The sequence below is a fragment of the Lynx canadensis genome, chromosome B2, assembly GCF_007474595.2.
Source record: "Lynx canadensis isolate LIC74 chromosome B2, mLynCan4.pri.v2, whole genome shotgun sequence".
NCBI classification, from domain to species: Eukaryota; Metazoa; Chordata; class Mammalia; order Carnivora; family Felidae; genus Lynx; species Lynx canadensis.
The window spans coordinates 63030983-63056253 of record NC_044307.1 but is presented as its reverse complement, the minus strand read 5'-3'; the positions used below and the strand labels follow the sequence as shown (position 1 = coordinate 63056253).

The following is a 25271-nucleotide window of genomic DNA, read 5'->3' as shown; positions in this document are numbered from 1 at the left end:
CATATTCACCAGGGCAGCAACACAGTCATTTCACCCAGATTATGCTGTCTACTCGTGCAGGGTCTTGAGGTCTACAAGTTTCCCTTCCCAATTTTGTTTTTCTTTTGCTTAGAAAAAAAATTTGTCCAATTGGTTTATTGTTGATACCATGTAAATTACCTGAAAAGAAAATATTACCCTTTCCCTTTGGAAAAAATCTCATGATATTTGTACAAGATCCTGGTAGTTTCCTTAACTTATGTAGATGAGATAAAACCAGTTTAAAACAGTAGATAAGAAAGTCCCATTGAAGAAAAAGGGAAAAAAAAAAGTGAAATATTTTGCTTGAGATGTTCTAAGAAGACACATGCCATTTTGTCTTTTCATTATTTCCAATTTTTTTTTATATAGGATGTGTTAATTACAATCAATCCCTTTTGGGTAACTATATTTTACATGTTAGAAAAACTTAATATAATTTGGGTATTAATAAACTTGTCAAGACACTGTATTTTTAAATACTCATTCACTCATTCCTTTATAAATAGTTATTGAGCATAAACTATGCTTGGTTAGTTTATAATAATTAATTATAAAATGGAGGAAACAAAGAAAAAATGGGAAGAGGAACATATTTGAGTCTAAATAATAAACAATGTTTCATAAACATATCAAGTCATAAACATGATATATATATTTTTTTCAATCTGAAATGGTCAATATTTACAATTAGGGGCATCAACTGTTAAGTTAATTAACTTCCTACTCAACGTCTCCATAGTTAATTCTGATTATTGATTGTTCACTGAAGTCTTTATGATTGCCTTCACTGATTCTCTGTGAAGTGAAAGTAGCTTCAAACACTTATAGATACATATATCTTTAAAGTATTTTTTAATGTTTATTTATTTTTGAGAGAAAGAGACACAGAGTAAGAGCAGGGGAGGGGCAGAGGAGCCCAATGAGGGGCTCAAACTCTCGAACTGTGAGATCGTGACCTGAGCCAAGTCGGACTCTAAACCCACTGAGCCACCTGGATGCTGCTTATCACTTATATTTTCTAAAAAATTTCCTTCAATAACATTTTGAAATAGCAAATTTCAATCTATACATACTTTGGCATAAATTGCATTTTATATTATAGAAAGACTTTCTTAACACCTAGAGTTATTAACTTGTTGATAATTCTTTTCTGCTTTGAACAGTAATCAACATTCTGCTTTTTTATACACATATTAACATTTTAATTTCTTCAATAGTGGCTTTTGAACCAGAAAAACACTGGCTCGATTTTGCCAGTAAAACAGATGTAACTTCTAATACTATTTTTATAAGTGGACGTTTTAAAATTAATGTGTAGATTAAAGTGGATAATTTCTAAATTCATAACATGACAAAGCTGTCATTTCTCTTAAACATATGTTTTCTCTTACAAAGAGCTATGTGAATCAAACTGGATATTACATATAAAATGATTAAATGAGAAAAAAATACTAACTGCAAATGTAATAAATCCTTAGCTTTATACTCATTCTGATGATCTCATCTCTTTTTTTTTTCTTTTGACCTCAAGGTCATCAGTGGTGGAAGCATAGATGCTTGATTGATAGAAATCAGGGTTTTTTCTTCACTTAACTCATCATAAAAATAGCCACAATTGGTTGAATGAGTACTTGCTATTTGCTACTCTAATGAATCCTTTATACACATTATATTTCATATACTCTATTATGAAGCAAAAATGATTATCCCCATTTTGCAGGTATGAAGACCGAACCCCAGAAAAATGAAATAACATGCCGAAAGACACACACAGCTAGTAAACTACAGAGCTAGATACTGAGCATGGCTTTATTTAAAAACATTTTTTTACCTCAAAGCTTTCTCCTAACCACTAACCCCCACACCTCCAATTAATAATACACGTGTGTGCATGCCACTAGTGGCAGAAGTGAGTTTCCATACACCATACTCAGTACGGTCAATTTATTTTTATATAATTAATCTGGGCAGAAATACTGAAGCTATTGCTCCAAGTCCAACCATACATGGCAGAATAATAGTGTGAAAGCTTCAAGTTCAAGTGGTACAGAAAGCAGTGTCTGTGCAGGTTCAGGTTTAGCTGGTTAAAGATACTATAGAGACTCATCTGAAGTGAAAAGTCTATGGAGACTCCTCTGACGTAATGGCCCCCCTTTGAAGGGAACCTCCAGTGATGTTTTGTTACATCACTGCAGTTCTAATGTTTGATATTAATGGTATCAAATTTTTATATTTATATTTATATTTATATTTATATTTATATTTATATTTATATTTATATTTTATATAAGCATTAAACCGAGTCTTTTACTAGGGGAAAACATACCTTGGTTATCTTAGAAGTCATTGCATAGATTATAAACATAAAGGACTTAAAATTCTCACTGCTCAGTGATCAAATACTATGACTATTAAATAGTACTATAAATTAGTAAAGAAATAACAATTGTAGGGTAAGTTTTGAATGAAAGTACAGCTAAATAGAAAGGAGAAAGCTATAAACTTTTTATAAGAAAATATACACAAGAAAATTCAAAAGCATTAAGATTTCCTTTAGATTTCTACAAATTTGTAAGATGAGGTGACTATGTAACCTTAAAAGGCTGGTATCAATCTGCTTATGGAATGTTATTAGTCATTAAATGTGGTGGTATCATAGTAACACTAAAATTAAAGGAGGTGCTTTCCTAAATTTTATAAGTGGTTAAAATATGCAAATGAAAATTAAAAATAACTCTTCCTAGCAATTCATAGTCAAAACATCATAAAAAATGAAAATATATGACAAGAATACTGTTTCATTAGTGATTGTTTCATATGAAGAAATTTTCTGATATATACAATTAATCAAAGAGAATCTAGTATTTTTGCCCTAGTAGGAATTACTTGTCTCGATTCCATTGTGTCACATATCAACATTATGTTTGATCTACCCTCCTGTCCATTGTGATGCAAACTAGGGGGACTTTGAAAATGTTCAACTAAGGACAAGTATTTTTATACCCTAATGTTTATAGCAGCATTATCAACAATAGCCAAATTATGGAAAGAGCCCAAATGTCTATCAATTGATGAATGAATAAAGAAGATGTGGTATACACACACACACAGTGGAATATTACTCAGCCATAAAAAAGAATGGTCTTGCCATTTCAACAACATGGATGGAGCTATAGAGAATTAAGCTAAGTGAGGCAAGTCAGAGAAAGACAAGTACCATATGATTTCACTCATATATGGAATTTAAGAAACAACACAGATGAACATAGGGGAAGGAAGAAAAAAGAGAAGGAGGGAGACAAACCATAAGAGACTATTAGCTATAGAAAACAAACTGAGGTTTAATGGAGGTCAGCAGGGGATGGGCCAAATGGGTGATGGGCATTAAGGAGGGCACTTAATGTGATGATCACTCTGTTGTATGTAAGTGATGAATCACTAAATTGTACTCCTGAAACCAATATTACACTATAGATTAGCTAATTGGAATTTAAATAAAACTTGAAACAAACAAACAAACAAACAAAAGAACAAGTATTTTCACTCCAGCCTTAACATCTAATCTTCTTATCTTACAAACGAGCAATACACACAAACAAACCCAGACTTTCTAATGGTCTTAAAAATTATTTTTAGATATTAGTTGCATTACTTAAGAATAGCACATTGAAAAAAAAATCTGAATGGCAGATTCTACCGGACACATCGGTTCATCAGGAACAAAATTCAAGGCACAGTTAAAATGCAGTCAATGATGATCTGGAATTGGAGTATGGGATTCACTGGTAAGGAACCTACAAAATCCACCAATTGCAGCTTACCCGGCTCTGTGTTTGAGCTTTTTATCTAGGATCCCATCTCTGGAAACAAGTTTATTAAATACCAAAATGCCAATCACCATGTTGACCTGTCAAACAGAAACAAAGGTTGACCTTTCAATGATATTGAAGGAAATTAGGTCCCTGTTTCTCCTGAAAACCCTCTTTGATTAATTTATAACCATTTCAGAATTATAAACTCACAACAGTAGTGAGAAAGCACTTGTCAAATATTTTATAAGTGCATAAAGGAGAACAATTTAACAATGGTGTGTTAACCTTAAAGTTTTAAAGTACGTTAAGTACATTAAATTTCCATGCTTTGCAGTTAACACTGAGGAGATTAACATTCAATTGTCTACCTTTTAAACAGTGCCATAATATGTGAGTCTGGCATTCTAAGTCACCCCTGATTAAAATCAATTGTCTAAATGAGTTTTACCCTATGAGAATCAAAAGATTTTCAGTCTCACAGTGTGAGACTAGATTGAGCCCTGGCAGCCAAAGGTGCTAAGAATTTGTCATTGTCCCCAGAAGTGAGAAAAGAATGTCTAAATTCCTCATACTGTGTAGCTATCTCTCCTATGGGTTGGGGGAGCATTTTGATGTACCATGCTTTTCTAGACAAAAGAGAAAGCCTATTCAACTCACCAGCATCCTTTAGGAGATGGATACTAACATCAACTCTTAAAATGTGCTCTATTGAACACTTCTCAGCATTTTCTAAGACTCTCTTACTCTCACTTAAAAGATCTTTGTGCATAATACATCTGAAATGAAATCACACATATTTTTCTCTCTCAAGTAAAATTGTAAAAAGCTGTAGAGATGGCTGTGGTCTATTTGTAGCAACTTATTATGATGAGCGCCCATAGTTCTCTAACCTACCAGCACTTCCTGACAAAGGAATCCAGTCCAACGCTGAGACCAAGATAATCAAGGAAAAATATTTTCTTTTTGCCTTCCTGCCCCTTACCCTCCATGATCAATGGAATCTTGGTGCGTCCCCCAGTGCAAATGATGAAGCCTTTACATTGAAACTAGTGGTTCACAAAAGTCTGTTTTAAATTAAACAGGATGACTGGTTAAGAAAAAAGAAAAATTCCTTTTTCCCAGAACATTGGCCAGATGAAATATAAAGCTGAAATCTGTTTAACTGCTGGTATAAGGAAGATCCAAAGCAACTGATAGGTAGGGACTTATTAGGAAGTGTCACTCTTCATAGCTTTCTGACAAGATGCCATTTAATCAAGAGAAAGACTTACTCATCTTCACATTTCTCATTATATGAACTAGGAGAAAAAAGTGTATTCCATGGATTCTATTAATCTACAATTTAATCATGAGGGAATCCATCACTACTCCAAAGACCATACTTTGGTTTTTCAATTATACATATACTCTTTGTTTCTCCATTTTAGGGTTATATGTATATTAACTTGGTACCTTAGGGAAATAATTCAATTGATTAAATAAGAATTCGATGCAGCAGACAAAAATGTGCCTAATAGCTTCCATCTCCCTATGCTCTTCTCTAAGACTGATGCCTAGATTTTGTCTTGTGAATCATGGACAGTTTCTGCTCCCTGCTATAGTTTAGAGGATGGAGAGCAAATGTTAAAGAAAGAAAAAATCATATAGAGTTATTAATAAAGATATTGCTAGCTTCCATATATGCAATGAATTGTTCAAGAAACCAAAGGGTAGTTCTCCAATTAGAACTCTAATTGCACAGTGATGTGGATCTTTGTATTTAATTCAGACCATTTTCCCCCTTACATTTTCATTTAAAGATTTATTAGACAAGAAAGATTTGTATTGTAATCTAGAACATCAAAGTGAGAGAACGAAAGGTAAATTGGTAGCAAATTCCATGTTCCCATAATTAAATATGTAAAGGAATTATTTAGTGATTCTAAAAAGAAAAAAATTTAAATCCTTATGCACAAAATATGGCAGGGGTTCTCAACTCGGGGGTGATTTTTGCCCACAGGGAATATTGGGAAATGTCTGGAGACAGCTTTGATTTTTACCAACCTGAGGATACTACTGGTATCTATCTAGTAGGTAGAGGCCAGGGATGCTGTTAAACATCCTGACATATACAGGACAGCCCCATAACAAAGAAATATGTTATCCAAAATCTGTGCACTGAGGTTAGGAAACTCTGACACATGGACATAAGTTTTCTTGTTGACATTTGGTAGCAGCAGCAGTTACTAAGATTAAGCGATCTTAACAACGATGGAGATCGCACAGAATGGTGTAAAGTGAAATGATAATTGATTGTGTACATTAACAATGAAGAATCGGTTGAAACTTACTCAAACTTCTTCATAAATGTGAAATTACTGTAAGAGAAATCCCACACTTGCATGTTCAATATTCTTCAGTCTTCAAAGTAAGCGTATTTTAGAGTACTAAAGGACTAAAGAGCAGTTGGTATTCAAATTTAAGTAGTAATTAATAATGAAGTAATAATACATTCTACGTTAAAGTTTCTTTACAGTGACACAAAAATTGTCACTGTAATTGAAGCCAAGTAGTCTTTGATAAGAAAACAGAACGAGTAGATTTTGATGTTTTACCAGGACAACAGCAGCTGCAGGTCCAACAAAAGCGTAGAGTAGTCCTCCTTCAAGAGAGAGCCAGCAGCTAAAAACAACATCAGATAAAAACTAACAGAAATTAGTGATAAGTGCTAAACCATTGAAGTGTGATACAAATTACTTAGCGTTCAAATTTGGGCCCATTTTGAAGGTTTGTAATTAAGCAGAAATGCATGGAAGAGGTGGAAAAAGCGAAAATGAGAGCATTTGATGCGTGAGAAACACTATACACCTTTCGCAGAAAAGAAACTTTTATTATAAGGCCTTACTTTCAGGCAGTTAAAACATTTTAGACAAATTACTCTTCCAGTGAGATTTTTATATTGACTTTTAGTACAAAGGTGACTATCACATAAGTTTTGTAAAATGGTGCTCTGTATCCATTATGAAAATTTTCAAACGCTCTTTCAAGCAAGAACAGCATGCTTTTAGAGTCTTGCGTATGCCATTTATGTGTTCTTCCTTGAGGCCATTGAGATATTGGGAGAAATTGGTTTAAAAGCCATCATTGAAAGGAACAAATAATCTATATTTTGTGCGCTTGTTTTTTGTTCTGATTTTACTTTTGCCCCAGACTACTAACAAAATTCAGTAAAGATAAGCTTTTGAATAAAAATAAGTGTGGCTGTGTTTATTTCAATTACTAAATTCACCAGGAAATGCAGGTTTGTACTGATATTGACATGGTAACCCATTTAGGTAAGAACACTTATTCTCTCACAGTAGAGAGGCATGAAGAAGGCACGGGGCTTGGCACTGGAGGCTTTGCAAGGTGGCCCATCTGCATGTGCATGGTCTAGGAATATAAGGAAATATAAGGAATGTAGGAAAACACCAGGAGATGTTTTATCTCTGCTGATGCAATGAGTCACACCTACTACTTCTTGCATCTGCTTTTGACATTTGACCCTGTCAGTATTACTTCTAGGTCCACAGAATCATCATGCTGCCTCCAAAATTAACAATTAACAATAACTGTTGTATATTGGTTCTAAGGACACACTTTTTCTATATTGGTTGTGGTGGTGGTTACCTGACTTAGGCATTTGTTAAAACTCACAGAACTACACACTTAACAGTGTGAATGCTGCTCTGCATAAATTTTATCTTAATTAAAAATTTTAATCTAGTAGTTATACACACACACACACACACACACACACACACACACACACACAGCAATGCATGTATCGATATATACCTAAAACAAATGTGTGTGTATGTGGGTATTCAAAGTCTGCATTTAGTTATTTCTCCTTGCCATAACAGTGAACAGATAAAATTCTACTTTCCTACTTTGGGGTTGATAATTTAATATCTACGTTTTAAAATAAAACACCTGGGCGAAAAGCCTTTAGTTTGATAGAACACTGTAGTTTGGTGTCTCTGAGACTGCCACTGATTTTCTACTGTATTTTTGTGAGTTAATCTTTAAACTGACATACTACTCATTATATTGTACTCGGTTTCAATCACAAACTCTTTGAAAGTTGGAACCATATCATCCATAATTCCTACCTCTTGCTATATCTCCAACACAGTGCCTTTCAAATACTGGATTTATACCGAAAGTCATACTCCTGTAAAAGGTAATGGCTTAAAGGTAATAGTGCTGTAGTAAGCACTACACTACAACATACGCTATCAGGGAGTTTTGTTTGTTTGTGTGTTTATAACATAGATGGCAGAAGAAAAACAAGTGCTCTAATGACATGAGTTCTTTAAATTCTTTGGAAATGTCCTTTTGTTGGGCAGGTGGAATGATGTCTCTTCTCACAGTCTCCATTTGGATGAGCCCACTAGAAGGACTAATTAGCACTAATTCCCATCTCAAACCTGAAGACAAACAGAAAATCTCACTTTAAAAATTTATACTTGTAAGAAGATGCGCCCATCTTTTTCTCCACTTCTCAACTGCCTCCTCACCTTGAGAGAGCAGATGAAATAAAATATGAAAGTGCATTGTTTTAAATTTTAAATATTTCAATATAAACTTTATTTATAAAATCTCTCTTGAATTTATCAGTGTTACAGCTGTGATAAGGATGGGCTGATACCCCACCCTCTTTCTTCCCTCTAATTTCTCCCACAGCCTAGGCATTTTCTAATGTGTAATTTACTGATCCCCCTGATCCTTACGTTTCAGTATTACCCTAACACGGCAACAAAACTTGAGCTGATCTTTCACAACTTGGTTGATACTAATATACATTATCATCAGTGAAATTAGAAGCTCACATCAGGATCATATTCTAAAAGGTAAACATCAAGATTTATTCAGATCTAAACAAATGCATTTGAGATTAAACACACAAAGTAAATATTGAAATATTTTAAAAATCAAATTCATTGTCCTTATGAAGAAATGTGAAATTGAAACAAGGATTCTGAACAGGGCTTCACCATTTACTTCCTAACCTCTGCGCATTTCAGCTACCTTATATCATTCCTCACTAATGTGATTTCTACCATTGTTAATGACTCAGTGACAAAATGCAAGGCATCAGCAGTGCCAACCAAGACTAATGGAGCATAGATGATGATTTACTTAATTATAAACATGATTTATCACTGTGGATGGACTTACTAGTGATCAGTGCCATATCCTTTCGTCCTTGTGAAGCCTACTGATGTGGCCACTACTAATGCTGGTAAACCTGCAAGAAAAACATGGTCAGACTTCATGTTCAGCTGTAACCACTGTGCACTCTGGCTCAAGAAAAGCTAGGACAGACTCAAAATGCTTACATCGAAGCAACTACATTTGGATGAATTCCTTCATAAAGTATGTTTCCATTACAAAATTTCTTTCAAGTACAAAAATATGAGAGCGACAGCTGGGTTTTTAACTCAGTGCACTTCTCTAATGTTGCTAGGTTACCACCACATTTGACATGGGTTTAAAGGAAACTAATAACAGAGATTTAGTATATCTTTTAAGTTATTTTTCCCTAGGGGTTTACACTGTTATAAAGGAAATTTATAGTTATAAAATCAGAAAGGCAAAAAATGGATGTTCTGCTGTGATAGAATATCACGGAAGTGGAACATTTCAGGTGGCCCCATATTGATTCATATCAAGTTGTACTTATTATAAGACAGAAAAAAGTAAAGCATTCATGTAATTCTTTCTTTATGATTTACTTATAATAACAAGAGTGTAGGGCCAAATTAAGGGCCCTAAGGAATTAATTTTGGGGCTTCTTGGTCATATTCCTTTTAGCAATCCTGAATGAAGGTCAGAAAATATATGCCAGTTTCGCTTCATGCACTTCTCAGTAGGTATCACTCCACACATTGCTCAGTCCATTTTGGAATTCAATTACCCGCATACCTGTGCCAATTCTGACCTAACAGCTTTTAGTTTATGTTTGTCTGAATCACGCTCTCCTTACTCAAGTTCAAAGGAATGCCCCTGTGTTTTGGTGAACAGAGCTCAGTCTAATCCATGCTGTTTAATTATTTTACAAAAATTGTGGTCATGTCTTCTTTTCAGGAAGGTGATGTTTGCCTTTTCAGGTTGAAAATCCATCATCTAATCACCTTCTTGAGTCCCCTCCACCTACCTTCTTTCTTCCTATCATTTCCCCTCCTTCCTGCTATTCTTTTCTGTGAGTCTTTTCAAGTGACACCACATTCCTTCATGAGGTTTAATGACAAAAAATATGAAGGGCATCTCAGAGGGACACATAATATTTTTAAACAAATATGGGCCTCTCCCACCCCGTACACACACACACACACACACACACACACACACACACACACGGATATATATAGCTGACTTTTTGACTGATTACATCAAGTTCATTAGAAAAAAATTCTCTTCTGGGTCATAGCTAAAGCATTAATAGTCTTCAACCTGTACAATTTATTGTATTGTATTGTATTGTATTGTATTGTATTGTATTGTATTGTATTTATTTGTATTGTAAATACAAATTATTTTCCCAAATTTATTACATTGCACTTTGCTGTATAGAAATTCACATGCCACTAATCTGCCACCTCCCAGAATTCTTGATAGTCTAGCACCATTGCCTTAGCTATTTTGCTATTCAGAGTAGTTTAACATTATCTGTAAACTTGGAGACCAGCTGTGAGCCCTCTCCTCAAGATCTTTAGTAATGACACAAAATGAGGTAGTTACCATTCTTGAAAACTGCCACTTTTTATACTTAGGTAAAGTCACTTACCTGCATTCTATATTTCTTGGATCTATGGCACTGATTCACGACAAAAGTGTCCCCTGATTCAGTACCAATTTAACTTTAGGAGGTCTTTGTCATGAAATTCAGACAAAAGTTTTATGAAAGTGCAAGTAGAATACATTCTCCCATTTGCCTGTGTAAAGAGCCCTAATATATTAATCCTACTTTTTCCAGTATGAATTATTCTGTTATTGTAATAAGTCCGCTTATTTGTAATTTATCAGCCTCCATCAAGCATCCTATTCTCCAGTCTTCTGGTCTATTAGGTATCTGTTGTATATTTGGTCCAAAATTCCCCATTTTTTTTAGTTCAAGTCTTTCAGAACTCAAAGGCAAAAATGACAAAATCCTGAGGTTTTCTGAAACTAGTTTCTTTAAAGTAACTAATTAATTCTAATTAAACTAATTAATTCTAATTAAACATTAGAATGGGCCTTATGAAATGCATGGATCTTCAAGATGCCCATTTCGTAAGGCAATTTGACAGAAACTTTTCCTAATAAAGAAAAGCAAACAACGAATTAATTCTCAGTCTGTCAACAATTCTGTTTTTCCTTTGAGGACCCCACACACTAGTCACAAGGTTTCATTCACTCTCTAAGTGGACTTTCTTCCTGTGATGGACAGCTGTAGTCCTTAATTGTTTTGAGCTCTCTTGGAATGGACTTCTCAAAGTTTTCTTGTGGGGAATATGTGACTAGCACCTGTTTTGAGCCCTGAACACTGTAAGACATTTTGCATTTTCAGAATGTATTAGCAGAGAACACTTTGCTGTACTGCCTGTAGCTATCCTAGGCTTCTTCTTACATCACTGCTTAACTGAATGGCTATGTGGTCATCCAATATTTACTCCTTCTTAAAGTTCCAAATGCTCAAAGAATGTTCAAAAATGACCAGCTTCATGTATTTCCACTTCCATTTATCAAATTGGACAAAAAAAAGTAGGTTGGGGATAATCACACCCTATTGCTTCATTATATGTGTTCAAAGTCATTTTAACAACAAGAGCATGAAAGGGCATATTAATATGCTTACCCCATCCAAGGCACAAAAAACGTTTCCTTATAAGCCGGGTCCTAATTTTTCCAGTCACAGCCATATAGGACTGCCACGCCTCAGTTAAAACCCAACAGAACGAAGCCAGGAAGAAAAAGTGCAAAAATGCAGTGGTGGTTGTACAGATGCTCTGTGGAAACAGAAAAGACTCACACTGAATATAGTGGGGGGGGTGGGGGGTGGGGGGTAATCTTGTGTCCTCCAGAGGACTGTTCATCTTCAACTCATTGCTTTTATTTCAAATATCTACCTCTCCTGTGTGACAGAGTAATTATTTACAGAAATTAGAAACCCTGCAGTCTTTATGCTGCATATGATATGTATGATAGAAAAAAAGATATGTCCTAATTCCATTTGCATGTTCAATTTTTTATGAGGAGAAGGCTGAATGTAAATTAAAACCCAAGGGAGATTACAATTACTACTTTACTTGGAATTTTTTTTTTCTTGAAATGTAATTATGGGAATGGTCCTATCTTCAGTTTAATTTAAGTTACAGACATCTTGCATAACTCTTTTGGCTACGTTTTTGATCCTTCCATTTTATCTGATAATTCTTTGTTATTTTATCTGTGTTGATGTTAAGATTACAACCCAACAGCCATCCAAAAGGAAAAATTGCTTTTATACAAGTGTGATATTCAAGGTAGAAAAGTATAAAATGAGATTTGGTTAATAGCCTAGTGCAAAAATAACATAAGTATTTTTAAGTACTTAATACATTGTTCTTTATTATTGCATTACAATGTGTTGTATGTAATCAAGTCATTTTGAAAAGTTAATCGAGTCACTGGCAGTACACAGCCATGATTTCATAGATATTTTACTTTACACAAGTTAATCATTCTGAATGTGCCAACCATTAGTTACTCGTGACTCATCTGCGAAGGTGAGCAGCTGAATTTTGGTAGAAGCTGCTCCTTATTTCACTACTAGTATAATGTCTTTGTGTAAATCTTGTTAAAATGCAAGTCTTCATAAATCAGAATCAGTAACTAAACTAAATTTAGTAACTAACTAAACTTCCTCTGTCAGTCTGTCTTGCTATTCCCCAAAACTGAAAAGAGCAAAGCACAGAAGTAGAAAAACAATCATAAAAAAAACCTCATTAACAGAGAAATAAAAATACAACTCTCATCTTCCCACCTCCACCCAATACACTGTTAAAGCCAAATGTCTTTTAAATTTTTGGCCCAAATTATTCCTATTATTTGTTTATTCTCTTGAAATTCACCAGATGTTAATTCAGCTTTTCAGTTCTTTTAATCCTATAAAAAGAACTTCACCATGCTTATCTCTCGAGGTTGTTTTAAATGTTGAGAGATAATGTACAGAAGCTGAGTAGCACCATGCTAGGCATATAGCAAGTGCATCAACTGATTATGACCATAGTCATCATTATTTTAAAAACAGTACTAAGGTGTTACCAGTTGGTTTTCAGCATGTGATTCCTTATTTCATGTAGCACTTAAAAATCCTAGGTTACTTATGTTTATCCTCACAAAGATGACAATTCTCAGTATAATAAAGTCATGGATTTCTAGAACCCTTTCCTCACACCTTTACTCCTATTTCAGGCATAATGTAGTCACTTGAACCAACTGTGATTCCTTCTATACTTGAGACATTGAGACTTTTCTTCCAGGTAAGGGTTTAAATATCTGCAGGCTGACTACTTTTGTTCACTCCTGATCTACGGTTCCTGATCCCAATCTGAATTTCAAAGATAACTCTTCCATTTAATACCCATAGTTACACTTTCTAATTCACCTGTCATTTCCTTCCACCAGTTGGTCCCATCTCAGTTGTATGTGCTAGCAAAATTATTCCTTCCCCATTTTAAACTATCAATATAAGGTTGTATAAAACAATGTAAAAATATTGCAATATTAAATGCTCAGTACTAGATGCACTGAGATTTTATAAGAAATAATAAAATGCTCAATGTGTCAATATAGAGACTTTTAATTTGCTCTTTCTATATTATGTTTGTTGCTTTGGGACTCTCTGTTACACACTTTAATTCTAATACAAATTGAAATGGATGCCATTTGGGGCTACTGACATTTATCTCAATAATTCATGTCTCTCTAGACAAGAATATGGCCACAGTATGTGTGGAAAATGTGTAGTAACTAGAGAACTAAGACCCATTTTTATGAGCAATCGCATTCTACTATAATGAGATGAATATTCATATATGTCTAGAAACTGCTCTATGAAGGAAAGCTGTCTCAACCCAAAGGATGTATATATATGGAAAAAGTGGTCTAAAGTCACAAAACTTATCTTATGTGAAGAGTACAACAAAATCTATGTTCCTGAAAATAAAGAGAGAGCTAATTTTTCTTCATCATATGAAGAATCACTATAAACTCAGACATTGCACATGAGACACACGATTTTTCTGATAGATTCGATAAACTGTCTTTTTAAGATACAACTTTTATAATAGCAATTTTCAAATAAACTATTTTCCACATGTGTCATCTCAGTTTCCACATGAGTAGCCTTTCTAATATTCAGGGTTCAGGATTCCTTGATTTCCTTTTTCCACATAACCTATATCCCACATTGACCATCTCTTGGATCCCCTCAGTACTAGAGACTTTTACATTTAGAAATCTCACTCTGGTTCTATTTTTCTATAAGCAGATTTATATACTGTCATCTGTTCAATTTTCCTACTACTGGACTCACTGTCATGACCTCCAGTCTTACAGCCTCTCCTTATTCACCTGTGTGTCTACTTTTGACTCCCACAATAAGTGAGTCTTGACAGCTTGCCATTCCAAACCTGAGACTCACTAGCACCTCAAGTTCATCATCCAATTCTTCTGCTACACCTGCCTTGCCAAATCTCAATTTGGTCCTTTACATGTGCTGAGTATGGTTGACAAATATTACAAAACTTGAAAAGGTATTTAAATTGGCAAACTGAGCACTGTTCATACCTGTCACCCTCATGTATATTATTCACCCCAAATCCTTAGGGATAATAGAAAAGATTTCATAAAATTAAAGAAAAGAAGTATAAACTGTGGTAGAGATTGTGAGAAATATCTAAAAAACGAGCAGATGATGGCAGACAGAAGGATACCCCAGCTCAAAGCTACACATAAGGAGCAGAGATGAAGACATGGAAATAGGGGAGTAAGATGACACAGATGACACACAGTTCTAACATCTGTTTGAAACTACGTTCAGAAGGAAAAAATAGAGACAATTTCAAGGAAAGGCAGCATTTAAAGAAATATTATGGAAAAACTTCTCAGAACTTCAAAGATCCTCTGGTCTAAAGGATAAATAGAAGATAACACACACACACACACACACACCCCTAGTTACAGTGTGATGAAATTTGTGAAGATCAACGATAAAGAGAAAATCTTAAAAAGGTGTCAGAATCAAAAGAAAAATTACTTACAAAGAAATAATCAAGTTGGCATCAGACTCCTTGTGAACAACCCAGGATACAAGAAGACAAGTAGAATAATACCTTCAGCATTATAAGGGAAAATAACTTTGAAGATAGATTTCTACACCCAGCAAAACTATTATTCAAGTGAGAGGCAGAAATAAATATATTTTTATAATTAAAGGAACCTTGAAGTTTACTACTTCAGGATTCTCTCTGAGAGAACTGGTAGACAACATAAGCCAATAATAAGAAGAAATCCAGGAGGAGGGAATAGGATAAAAGAAGTAATGGGCAGCAAAGAGAGTGATGAAATACATTAAGTCTAAAAAAATGTTTATTTAAAAGCTTAAATATATTTTAATTTTAAAAATATGGCCACATGTATATAAAATTCAAAATGATAGTAATGAGGGTTAAAAGGTGAGAGAAATAAAAGTTGCAAGGGATTGGGGGAAAATGAAAGTATGCTAAGCCTTTTTTTTGTTCTCAGGAATATTAGAGATACTAATTGACTCGAGATGTTAGAAAAATACGCTTGAACATGTATATTAACAATGTTAAGGTAACCACAAAGAGGTACAAACAAATAATATATTTATAAAATAGTAGAGGAAAAATAGAACTAAGAAAAAAATTATCAGCCTAATAAAAGGCAGGAAAAAGAACAAAAACAAACTAGAAAATATGATAAATAAAAAAATAACAAAAATAGTTCCAAACATATACGAAATTATAGAAATGGGAATGTTTTAAATTCATTAGCTAAAAGTTATGGACTTTTTTAAAAATTTTATTTCAGAAGGAGAACGTTTGAGTAGGGTAGAGGGGCAGGGGCAGGGAGAGAGAATCTTAAGCAGGCTCCACACCCAGCACAGAGCCCGATGTAGGGTTCAATCCCACAACCCTGGGATCATGATGACCTGAGCCAAAATCAAGACTCAAACACTGAACTGACTGATATACCCAGGCACCCAAAAGTTAAGAACTTTCATATAGGATAAAAAAAATCAAAATCTAGTAATTTATTTACAAGAGACATAGCTCAAACCTGATGACACAGGAAGACTGGGAATAAAAAGATAAAAAGAGCTATATTAAGCAAATGCTAACATGCAAAAATCAGATGTCACAATGTTAATACTGAAAAAAAGCATTAAAAGAGATGAAGGACTTTTCATGCTGATAAAAGGAGTAGGTGATAAAGAAGTTTCCAAAGAACACATCTCTGTGAAAATAAGAATTATTTTTCAAAGTGTGTGAAACAAAAACAGAGAAAACTACAAGAAAAACTGTCAAACTAGGTTTATAATGAAAGACAACATACAGCTTTCATAAAGTCACAGGAAATTTGGGCTCTTTCCATAATTTGGCTATTGTTGATTAATGCTGTTATAAATATCAGGGTGCATGTATCCCTTCAAATTAGTATTTTTGTATCATTTGGGTAAAAGCCTTGTAGCACAATTCCTGGATCCCAAATGCCCATCATATGATTAATGGAAAGATGCGGGGTACACACACACACACACCATGGAATAGTATTCAGCCATAAAAAAGAATGAAATCTTGCCATTTTCAAGGACATGGATGGAATTAGAGAGTATTATGCTAATTGAAATAAGTCAGTCAGAGAAAGACAAATACCATGTGATTTCACTAATATGTGGAATTTAAAAAACAGAACAAACTTGGTGGTGGGGGAAGAGAGGCAAACCAAGAAATAGACTCTTAACTCTAGAGAACAAACTGATAGTTACCAGATGGGAGGTGGGATGATGGGTTAAGCAGGTGATGAGGATTAAGGAGGGCACTGTTGTGATAAGCCCTGGGTGTTGTATGGAAACAATGAATCACTAAATTCTACACCTGAAACGATTACACTATATGTTAACTAACTGGAATGTAAATAAATAAATAAATAAATAAATAAATAAATAAATAAATAAATAGTAACAGTTATATACAGATACACAGAGTCACAGGAAAAGTGGAGAAAATGATAACATGGAATATTATAATAACAATAAAAGTGATTAACCTTTCCTTGATTAATTACTATATGTAAGAAACAGAGCATGTGCAGCTCTTTAACATACAAAATACAGAAGTTAACTACTCCTAAGAAAGTAAAATAAAATAAATTTGAGGAAGTTTATTGCAGGGCATTTTTTGCAAACAGCAATATGATAAAATTATAAATCAAAAACTAAAAATTATAATACTGTACCTCTTAGGGTAAAAGCTTTTAAATAGTTCATGAATTAAAGAGAAATTAAAACATAAATTATAAACTATTTAGAACTGAAAAACTAGGCAATATATATTTACGTCAAAATTTGTGAAATTTTGCTATGATAGTACTCAGGATTATTAAAGCCTTACATAGAAAAATAATAGAAAATGAAAATTAATAGGCTACTTAAAGAAATCAGAAGAAATGTAATACAGACAAAACCAGAAATTAATAAAGTGTAAATAAAATATACAATAAAGTTAACCTAACCTAAATAACCTGAAGTTAATAAAACTGAGGATAATTTAAAAGGCCAATAAAATAGGTAAACCTTTGGCAATTGTGACCTTTTTAAAAGGTGGAGAGGAGGGGCGCCTGGGTGGCGCAGTCGGTTAAGCGTCCGACTTCAGCCAGGTCACGATCTCGCGGTCCGGGAGTTCGAGCCCTGCGTCAGGCTCTGGGCTGATGGCTCGGAGCCTGGAGCCTGTTTCCAATTCTGTGTCTCCCTCTCTCTCTGCCCCTCCCCCGTTCATGCTCTGTCTCTCTCTGTCCCAAAAATAAATAAACGTTGAAAAAAAAAATTTAAAAGGTGGAGAGGAGACAAATAACATTAGAAATCAAAAAAGTTATTAAAAGTATCATAGAAGAATATGTACTATATACCCATGAAATTGAAACCTATATAAAATGGACATTCTTCTAGAAAAACAATCAAAATTGGCATGAGAGATAAAAAATAATTTTGGATAAAATTAAAAGGTAATAGAGGAAATAATCCTCCAAAAATGACAAAAACTTCAGAAAGATTTACAAGCAAATTCTCCCAATCTTAAGGAACATATAATCACAGTTAATAAGACATTTCCAGGAAAAAGAAAAATACTAAAAGATTGATTCATTTTATAAGGTTTGCATAACACTGACACCAAAAAGAACAAGAAAACTGTAAGCCACTTTAATTTATCTACATAAATGAGGAAGTATTAAGTAAAAGATCAAACCCAGAAGTATAGTAAAAGCATAATAAATCATTATCAAGTAAGAGTATGTCCAGTAATGCAGGATGATTTTACATTAAAAGTGACCTCCATATAATGTATTTATTATAATAGCAGATTAAAGAAAAAAATGTGATCATATCAAAATATGGGAGAGAACTTGTTAAAATTCAAAACCCAATTGTCACTTAAAAAATCTTTATTGCAAATTATGAATAGAGAACATTCTTAATAAAGATTATCTCTCCAAAACTTATGACAAAAAACATATTTAACAGTGAAATATTAGAAGAATCCCCATCAATAATGAATAAAAAAAAAGTAGGTCCACCATGACCTCTACTATTCTAAATTGCACAGATGGTCCTCACCAAAACAATACAAGAAAAAGCAATAGGAAAGGAAAAGACAATACTGTCATCATTGTAGAAATATATCTCCTTACTGAAAACAAAAATACTTATTCAAAGAAATACATGCACCCTGATGTTTATAGTAGCATTATCTATAATAGCCAAATTATGGGAACAGCCAAATATCCATTGACTAATGAATGGATAAAGAAGATGTGGTATATATACATTAGACACATAATGGATTATTACTCAGCCATAAAGAAGAATGAAATCTTGGCATTTGCAAAGATATGGATGGAGCTAGAGAGTAATATACTAAGTGAAATAAATCAGTCAAAGAAAGCCAAATCCCATGTGATTTCACTCATATCTGGAATTTAAGAAACAAAACAAATGATCTTAGGGGAAAAAAGCGAGAAACGCAAACCAAAAAACAGACTCTAAGCTATAGAGAACAAGGTGATGGTTACCAGAGGGGAAGTGGGTGGGGAGATGGGTTAAATAGGTGATAGGAATTAAGTAATGCACTTGTGATGAGCACTGGGTGTTGTATGTAAGTGTTGAATCACTAAGCTGTACACCTGAAACTAATACTCCTTGTATGTTAACTGGAATTTAAGTGAAAACTAAAAAAATAAAAAGAAATATATCTCCTTATTAGGAAACCCAAGAGGATCTATTTTTAAACTATTAGAAATAATAAGAAGAACCAAAAAAGTAGCTAGATACAAGGTAAATATACAATAATTACATTTCCTGTACACTGAGATCAATATACAAAATTAATTTTTCTATACATTAACAATATCCATTGGAAAATGTAATACAAAATTCTAATTAATTATGACAACTTTATCTCTCTTCTCCCTCTCAAACCATGTTAGAATGACCAAGTGTTTAAGCCACAGGATAAAGAATAGACAGTAGACAACAGTGAACTCAAGATGTTCGCAAATTCAGATGTTGAGGGAAGATGGCATAACTGACTTACAGTGGAAGAGAATGTTGTAGCCTAAGTGCTTATAGAGTGTGGGAGGTGGTGAAGGAAATATTGATAGTAATGGACCCAATTCACTCTGCAGGCCTTCAAAAGGTTATAATATTTGGAAACAGAAGGAGGACCCAGGTTTGCATGGGGCTGAAAAAGAGAGAGGTTGGTTGAAAAATCTATATACAAAATAGCTGAAATTCTGTGTTTCCTCCCCAATTTAATGCAGTCCAGCACTGTCACAAGGAGGTTAAGTCGCTGGAAAATTGAATGGGTTGGGTTCAGAACATAAGCATCAGTCTCATTAACAGGTAGGTGTACAAGGCAGATACAAGTTTAAATATTAAACAATAAGCACTCTCCTCTCATTTTTCCCTTACTTCTGCTCCCAGAATGCCAAGTCAGAGATTAAAATTCACCCCCAGAGAGGGGGAGGAATCTTCATTGCTGGCTCATCCAAGAGGAGCACACTGTGAAATCTAAGTTTCTTTCTCCTTTCTTTCCTTCTTTCCTCCCTCCCAACCTTCCTTCCTTCCTTCCTTCCTTCCTTCCTTCCTTCCTTCCTTCCTTCCTTCCTTCCTTCCTTCCTATCAGGGTGAAATCTACCTTTCAATAAGTCCATCTGTCTATATAGAACTTCAAGTCACTTTTTAGGGCCTTGCTTTTATATATGAACACACAGATAATTGAGAAAATCTTCCAACATGGAAAAAAAAAAAGGTCAAGGAAAGAAAAAAATAGGGTACTAAGGAGAGACAATGGAGGTAACAGAAAAATAAAAATTTCAAAAAAGTCTAAGTTCTTCAGAAACTGTGAAAAGAAATTGCACCTATAAAACAAAATCACTAGGGAAAGATTATCAGATAAAAGAATAGGTCCTATTTGTAATGACAATATAAACTATAAAGCGACTCAAAAACATTTAACAAATATGTGCAAGAGCTTCATGTAGGTAATTATAACATTTAACTAAAGGATACAAAACAAGACATAAGTAAATGGAAAATATATTATGCACATGAATTGGAGACTCAACGTCATATAAATGTTATTCTTTCCCAAAATGCAGTTCCCATCAGATCTTAATTTTATTTATTTATTTATTTATTTATTTATTTATTTATTTATCAAAATAAGTCAACTCTAAGTCATAGAGAAAACCAAATACAAAGAAATAGTCCAAAAAGTCTAAAATTAAGAAAAAAGCATAGAGGGTTTTCCTAATGATATAAAACAGAATAATATGTAGTCAGATGATTATCATCCCTGTTTTGCACATGAAGGTTTGGAGAGACTAAGTAACTTGTCCAATGTCTCATGATTGATCAGTGAGGAGGAGGAGGAGTTAAAACATGGTTTCCGCCTCCAGGTCTTGTGTACTTCCTTAACCACCTCACTCTGCTTTCTAACAATATTTTTTGCACACCCATAGTCTAATCTTCAAAATCATTTTTATCCCCTCATGTTCCTCCTTAGTCTAAAATCAGATAACCTTACCTTCAACATTACTGATGAGGTACAGGCTACCCATATTGTTGAGATCTTCATATTCCCTGTGCTCCTTACTTTGAAATTTCTCCCTTAATTTCATCTATTCCTTTCTCCTTTCCAAAGTAGAACCCTCCCCTTCCAGGAGATGGTATAAGAGAACTGAGACAGGTCCCTGGAGTCACACTGTGGGTTCATACCCTCAAGGCTGCATTTACTGTTTGTTACTTAAAATCTCCTTGCCTCTCTCTCCTCATTATAAAAATGAGCATGATAATAGCATCTACCTCATAAGGCTGTTGTAAAGATTAAAGGTCATTATACATATAAGCTTGATACAAAGCAAACACTCTTGATCCTATATTTGGTTAACTGTATACTCTCCTCCTTTAGTTAGTTCCCATGTTCCTATATACATAATCTCTTAGCCTACAAATCTGTTGAAATCTATCTTTATCCACTCACGCACCCAACCAACCATTCAGCCTTCTTTTATTGGTTTATTCACACTGATTCTCATTGGGTTGTTCTCTTTCTTTCCAATCGTGGTCAAATTTCTTGAAGGGCTAAGCTAACCATCAACTTCTTTACTACCAACATACACATTTTTTGTCTATCTAGCATCTCCCCTAAATTTCTTGCTTACAGGAATCACCCATGGCTTTCTAATTTCCAAATCTAATAAATAGAAGTTTCTTAGTTTGCCCCAAATACTTTGGACCTTAACATTCTCACATGTTATGAGATTTTTCCTCTATGATATTTAAAGATTTCCCTAGCTCTAAAATTCTACAATATCATGAATACTATCTAATTAAAAGTCTAACTGAGCTATTCATGTCTTCTAGAATTAATTTTGGCAACTTATATTTTCCCAGAAAATTATCCATTTCATTTATATTTTCCAATGTCTTACTATACAGTTGTATATAATGTTCTCATAAATTTTAATACTATTTTTTACTTCTAAGTTTGCTTATCTATGTTTCCTATTTCTTATTTAGTTTATCAAAGACATCTGTTTTACTAATTTATTTCAAATCTTAATGATTCCTTAAGTCCAACTACAAAAATATTATTACATTATTACTGGGATGAACCTTTTAAAGTGTAAAATATAACTATTCTTTTCATTTGGCAGACTTTCAAGGATTCTAAGAACAAAATACTATGTTTACCTTATTCCCAACCTTCAAATAAATCAAAGAGTGTTAGCATTTAAAAATAACCAATTGTATGCAACAATTATGTAAATATTTCAAAAAACAAAAGAGAAAATGCTTTTGATGAGATATATGTTAAAAAATTCCATGGAATATAAAATTCAGAAAATCTTGCTTTTGCTAGAAATATGGAAAACAGAATTTTGAGATGAAGCACTTAAGGAGAATATTTAGAAACTCTCAAACAGTATCAATATCTGCATACTTTAATTACAGTATTTATGGAGAAATCAAGAATTACCAAAATTACTGCAACATTTAACAATCTTAGACAAACAAATCATTCTTTCATATGAAGCAATTCTTATTTGAATTATTTAGATAATTTTCTCCACTCACACACTAATTTGTCTAGAATAAATAACCAGACAACATGATGACTATAGTCAACACTACTGTATGACATATGCGAAAGTTGAGAGTAAATCTTGAGTTCTCATCATAAAGAGAAATATTTTTTCTTGTTTTCTTTCTTTTCTTTTTATTGTATCTATATGAGCAGATGGATGTTGGCTGAACCTGTTGTAATCCACTTCACAATATATGTAAACCAATTATGCTGAATGGCTTAAATTTATACAGTGATGTATGTTATTTATTAATAAAACTGGAAAAAAGTAAATTATAAATACGTATGCCTTGCTATTTATATTGAATAAAACATGTACAAGAATAAAAGAATAAAAGTCTGAGATGCACCTGTAACTCCTTACATGTGAATGATGCCATGGGAAGAAACTCTGGTGTATCACCACAGTGATTTCAAAGACAGTTTTTTTTTTTAATTTTTTTTAACGTTTATTTAGTTTTGAGACAGAGAGAGACAGAGCATGAACGGGGGAGGGGCAGAGAGAGAGGGAGACACAGAATCGGAAGCAGGCTCCAGGCTCTGAGCCATCAGCCCAGAGCTCGACGCGGGGCTTGAACTCACGGACCGCGAGATCGTGACCTGAGCTGAAGTCGAACGCTTAACTGACTGAGCCACCCAGGCGCCCCTCAAAGACAGTTTTTTAAAGGCTGCACTAATAACTGCCTATTCACATTTTTCAAAAATGTGGTTTTTATAGGCTTAAAATTACTGTAAGAGTGAAGTAAGGTAACACGTAAAAATGGCTTGCACAAAGATAACATATAACTTCACATCTAGTAAGCACTCAATAAAAAATACTGTTAATAATAAGGTCATAATTAAAAGCTTAGTCAAATACATGGGTTGATTTTTATTTGGCAAAACAAACATAATTGAAAATGTTTGAGATTATGTTTTAAAGGATGACAAAAAACTAACTTATCAAGTTACTACTCTGCCTTAAACATCAATTTTGCAACAGTGCTTCAAGGTAAATATTTTATAAATTAGGAAAAGAAGCTCAGAGAGATTAAATAACTTAACTGAAGATACACAGGAAGCAAGTGAAGCAGCATGCCCTCTTTCCATTACAACATGTTGTCCTTTGCTGTGAAGGGCCCTGATTTTGCTGATGTTTATATTTATATGGTTATACTATACTATATACTATATATATAGTATAATTTCAAGCCAGTGCAAATCTTTTTGAAATAGCCATATATAGATGGTAATAAATAGATGTTATTATATAGAAGCAAAAACCATATTAAATTATTAGTCTTTTTTTTTTTCCCAAATCACCACCAACAGAAGAATGCACCATTTAAAATTTTTTTTTCTACGTTTTTTATTTATTTTTGGGACAGAGAGAGACAGAGCATGAACGGGGGAGGGGCAGAGAGAGAGGGAGACACAGAATCGGAAACAGGCTCCAGGCTCTGAGCCATCAGCCCAGAGCCCGACGCGGGGCTCGAACTCACGGACCGCGAGATCGTGACCTGGCTGAAGTCGGACGCTTAACCGACTGCGCCACCCAGGCGCCAAGAATGCACCATTTAAAAGCATAGTTTTGGTTACATGGATTCCATCAACACATGTGCAAATGTACTTTGAGGTATGTGGATAGAGCACCTCAATCCCAATGAGACGGATCATTAAAACCAGTGTGCATTGTGACCATAAGCTCCATCATTTCATAAAATTAAATTAAAGATTTTATTATATTAAGACTTTAATCAGAGCTTTCTGTTAATGTCACTTCATTCAACCCCCTTCATCCCCTAGCTGCTGTGACATGCAAGATCAACAGCAATGTCATTTGTAGACAACTGACAAATATCTCTCGTAGACCCCAATATTTAGCCTGTAAATTTTTCCTCTTGGATATAATGCAAAATATAGATAGAAGAAATATGATAGGCTTTAGTTTAATCTTGAAAACTCTTGGTTTTTCATTAAAAAGTTGCAATATTTGCTCAAAAACTGTGGCACAAAACTATGATAAGGAAACATTATTATCTCTCTGAGCCACCTTTCTTTTTTTAAAAAAAAATTTGAAAAACAGAATTGCTAATATAAAGTCATGTATGATATGAAATAGTTAATAAATGAAGAAACACAAATAGTTGCTAAATGGGAGTACCTCAAACAATAACAATCCTTATTTGCTAGTACTATTAAAAAGAAAGAAATGCTAGATAGAAGTCAATAGAGATAAAAATCTGTTTCACAGATGTCAAAAATATGTATCTTGCAGAAAACATGTTCATATTTTGAAGACCTTGGAAAGTTTGTCACACATAACAGGAAAATCTGAGTCTTTGAAATGTGTCCTTTGGGAATCCAAACATTTGTACATCGTACACAGCAGATGCTTCATTATACACTGTTATCTCCAGGCTTAGAAAATAACAATTTTATTCAAAATGAAATATAATTAAGGCACTTGCTAAATAAGGCCAAGAGTTCAACTAAAGCTTTACTAATAATTTAGAAACTT

General features: G+C 33.8%; 1 protein-coding gene across 2 annotated transcripts in view; it reads right to left on the bottom strand.

Moving 5' to 3' along the window:
* Positions 1 to 25271, bottom strand: part of ADGRB3 (adhesion G protein-coupled receptor B3) — a 750806-nt gene that overhangs the window by 57016 nt on the left and 668519 nt on the right. For both annotated transcript variants that reach the window (XM_030315777.1, XM_030315778.1), the window contains 4 exons: positions 11695 to 11845; positions 9036 to 9105; positions 6428 to 6494; positions 3843 to 3928 (listed from right to left, as the gene is read on the bottom strand). In XM_030315777.1, coding sequence (XP_030171637.1) covers positions 3843 to 3928; positions 6428 to 6494; positions 9036 to 9105; positions 11695 to 11845 — 374 coding nt within the window. The remainder of the gene's footprint in view (positions 1 to 3842; positions 3929 to 6427; positions 6495 to 9035; positions 9106 to 11694; positions 11846 to 25271) is intronic.